At 36.5% G+C, this 3,630-nt stretch overlaps 1 protein-coding gene across 1 annotated transcript; it reads right to left on the bottom strand.

Annotated features, from left to right (window-relative positions):
* Window positions 1–800: 800 nt before the first annotated feature.
* Window positions 801–1,745, bottom strand: LOC114623445 (olfactory receptor 5B12-like). The gene has a single exon (XM_028770112.1). It carries the CDS (start codon window positions 1,743–1,745, stop codon window positions 801–803), a length of 945 nt encoding a protein of 314 aa, XP_028625945.1.
* Window positions 1,746–3,630: the final 1,885 nt, after the last annotated feature.

Below are 3,630 nucleotides of genomic sequence, written 5' to 3' on the forward strand. Positions count from 1 at the left end.
TCTGCTGGAGAAGAGGACAAAAGATCATAGCAGGTGGTACGCTTCAAATTAGGAGGTGACACTGGGAGTTTGGATTTGGAGAAGAGAAGGGACCAATGAAGACCTGCAGTTAGGCTTCCTACTTTCTTGGCCAGAAAGGATAGTGAGTACACACACACACACACACACACACACACAGAGAGAGAGAGAGAGAGAGAGAGAGAGAGAGAGAGAGAGAGAGAGAGAGAGAGAGACTGCTTTTACTACCAAACACAGTTGATCCTGGCCAGATGAAAAGACTTATCACATTCTGCCAAAAAAAAACTTCATGACACAATGAACTTAGTGGCCAATTCATGAATTAGCACTGTCCTGGGCACTAGAGGTATCAAAATCCATTCAATATTAGATTAGTAAAATCTATCTCTAATTTTCAAGATGAAGACATTTGCTTACTTCTTCATCTTACTGCCTAGAAAACAAAGTATTGATCAGTGTTGCAGTGATATTGAGGCAGTAGGGGTGAAGATGTGCTTTTACTCCCATGGTAATATGTTCCAGTGGCTTAGTTCATTGTCTGATCTGGGAACAGGGGTTGTAAGACTATGTATAACAATGAGTTTTACTGCGGTGATCCTGGTACAAATTTTAAGGCTAAGACTTGGCCTCAATTATTTCTCTTTCCTGAGCAGTGTCTCACATGTCATTGTTATTTGAGAACAAGTCATGATATATCTTTGTATATCATGTAATCCACTTGTTTAACTGAGAAAAGACTAATTTGAGGTAGATAAAACTGCATTTGTGCAAGTTCTATATAATTAAAATGTGAATGCTATAGAAAATTTTGCTTTCTCCAAAGCCTTTTTGAATGCACTCTTGACCTCTTTGTTCCTCAGGCTGTAGACCAAAGGATTCAACATGGGGATGATCATGGTATAGAATACAGATGCCATCTTGTCACTTCCCATGGTGTGACTGGAAGTAGGCTGCAAGTACATGAAGATACCTGACCCATAGAAGATGGAGACTGCAGTAAGGTGTGAAGCACATGTTGAAAAGGCCTTCTGGCGTCCTTCAGATGAACGCATCCTCAGAATAGTGATCAATATAAACAGGTAGGAGATCATGATGACCACAATAGAGAAGATATCATTGAAACCTACCACAAATAAAATCACCATCTCACTGACAGAGGTGTCTGAGCATGAGATGGCCAGGAGAGGTGGAGCATCACAGAAAAAGTGGTCTATCACATTAGACTTGCAGAAGGAGAGCCTGAAAATGTTCCCAGTGTGGATAGAGGAATTCAGGAAGCCACAGACATAAGAACCTATGGTCAGACAAGCACATATGTTTGTGGTCATGGTGGTGGTGTAATGCAGGGGCTTACACACTGCTGCATAACGGTCATAAGCCATGGCAGCCAAGAGGAAGCTTTCTGTGGTTATAAAGCTTACAAAGAAGAAGAATTGGGTCCCACAAGCATTGTAAGATATGGCTTTGTCTATTGAAAGGAGACCTGCCATTACTTTGGGAGTAACAGCTGAAGAATAACCAAAGTCCACCAGAGATAGATGACTAAGGAAAAGGTACATGGGAGTGTGGAGGCGTGAGTCCAGCAGAATCAACCCTACCATTCCCAGGTTCCCAAGCAGAGTGCTGAGATAGATGAGAAGGAAGACAATGAACAATGGTATCTGGAGCTGTGGGTTATCTGTTAACCCTGCAAGAATTAACTCAGTTACCTCTGTACTGTTCTCCATTGGGGATTATGTGGCTTCCCTGTAGCAAAGGGAAAAGAGATGAAAATAAGAATGGAAAGGAGGCTTCTGATTCTTTCTGTCTGTCCTCACCTTGCCTTCCTTCAGAGTACCAATGTTCCTTTTAAGCATTCTGATACAAGCAGAAAAATTCAAGTTTAAATTAAAAATAGATCATACTATGTTTAGAAGAGGTGATTATCTCAATCTAGTAACTCTACCTATGGCTGAATTGCAGCCAAGAAAAAAAGGTCAACAAGAAATTCTTAGATAAGTTACTCACTGGAAAATTTCAAAATCCTTTCTAACTTTGAAAACAAAGTTATACCATACTAGCCTAATGTTTTTATTTCTTCTGTGTATTGTAACAAAATACCATAAATTTGAAAGAATATAAGTATCACAAGTTTATCAAGTACTCTCTTGACAGCTGGAAAATATAAGATCAAGATATTGACAACTCATTTTCTGCCGATGACATGTTTTATTTTCTCTCTTCACAAGGTAAGAGGCAACCATTTCTCCAGCCTTTCTTTCCTTAAACATTACTATCATTTATAAGAGCTCTTTCCTCATGCATTGACCATATCTAAGACTCCACATTATGACTCTCACTTTGAAAATTACAAATCCAACATAAAAAATTGGTGATAAAAACAATCAGGCCATAACACTATGTAAAAATGAGATAAAACAAATTAATTTCAGTTCTAGTTTTTTCATTATTTCCATTGTGTCATATGATAACTTAAGATGCTTAAATACATTATTACCAAGAATAATCTCTTGGTGTTACTTAGTCCATGAGACATGTAGTTTATCACAACCAAAAAACACAGGAGAAAACTACATATAAAGAGTAAAGGCATCTATAAAAAAATGACACTTAACTTTTACTATATTGAGATTTTTGCTTTTACACATTGATGTCTTTAATCTGGATGAAAGTTATCCAGAGTAGAGTGATCAAGACACCCTTTATTCCTTATATGTTACTCACTTGAATAAATAATGTAGATTAATGATTTCCAGTTTTTTGAAAAAACATTAGGAATTATCTCTAAAACTTTTACCAAAATTTTTATTACATATAGAATCAAGTTTTAAACAAATATCACAGTGGGAGAAAAATAACTTACTTTAATCTTTGTAAAAAGAAATAGGGATAATAGGATGACATATCTTATTTATAGAAGGAAATGAATAACATGAGGAGGGACTTTAACTCAGGAGGGACAAATTAGGCAGGTCAAATAACAGTGTAAAAACCATAAGAAATCACATTATTATTTATTTATTTAATATTATCTATAATATATATAATCTGTGTGTATACATATACATACATAATTTAAATAAAATTATTCCACATAGGCTGATAATCTCTTTCCCAGAATCCATAGACTATGCAACAAAAATAAAATACTAAGCATGTAGTCAACAGCTCTCTAATTGGACTTGCAGCCCACTCAACAGTAGGGAAATCATGTCTGCTGCTGAAAATCTAGCTAAAAATTACCTGGAGACACTAAGATCATGAATCTTAAAAGAGTATCTACTACTGTAACTTTACAAAATGAAGTAATAATTCCTAACTGCATCCTTTTACCCACAAATAAATGTGGTCTCACCCCTCACCAAAAAAAACTTCTCTTTGCAACATAAGAAGGCCATTACAGAAAACCACAGCTGTTTAAAATATAGAGAACAACTGATCATGAAGTTCCCAGCCCCTATGGTTATAGTAACTCCTGCACCTATGGCTTGGAAACCAACATGGAAGGGGGAGCTAGAAAGGATGTAAAAACCAGAGGACTAGGAAATCTGCTATGAGATTGTATCTCCCAAAAGTGACAGAAAAACGTCATCAAAGATACCTCAACAATAT

The sequence above is a fragment of the Grammomys surdaster genome, unplaced genomic scaffold (assembly GCF_004785775.1).
Source record: "Grammomys surdaster isolate TR1022 unplaced genomic scaffold, NIH_TR_1.0 198, whole genome shotgun sequence".
Lineage (NCBI taxonomy): Eukaryota > Metazoa > Chordata > Mammalia > Rodentia > Muridae > Grammomys > Grammomys surdaster.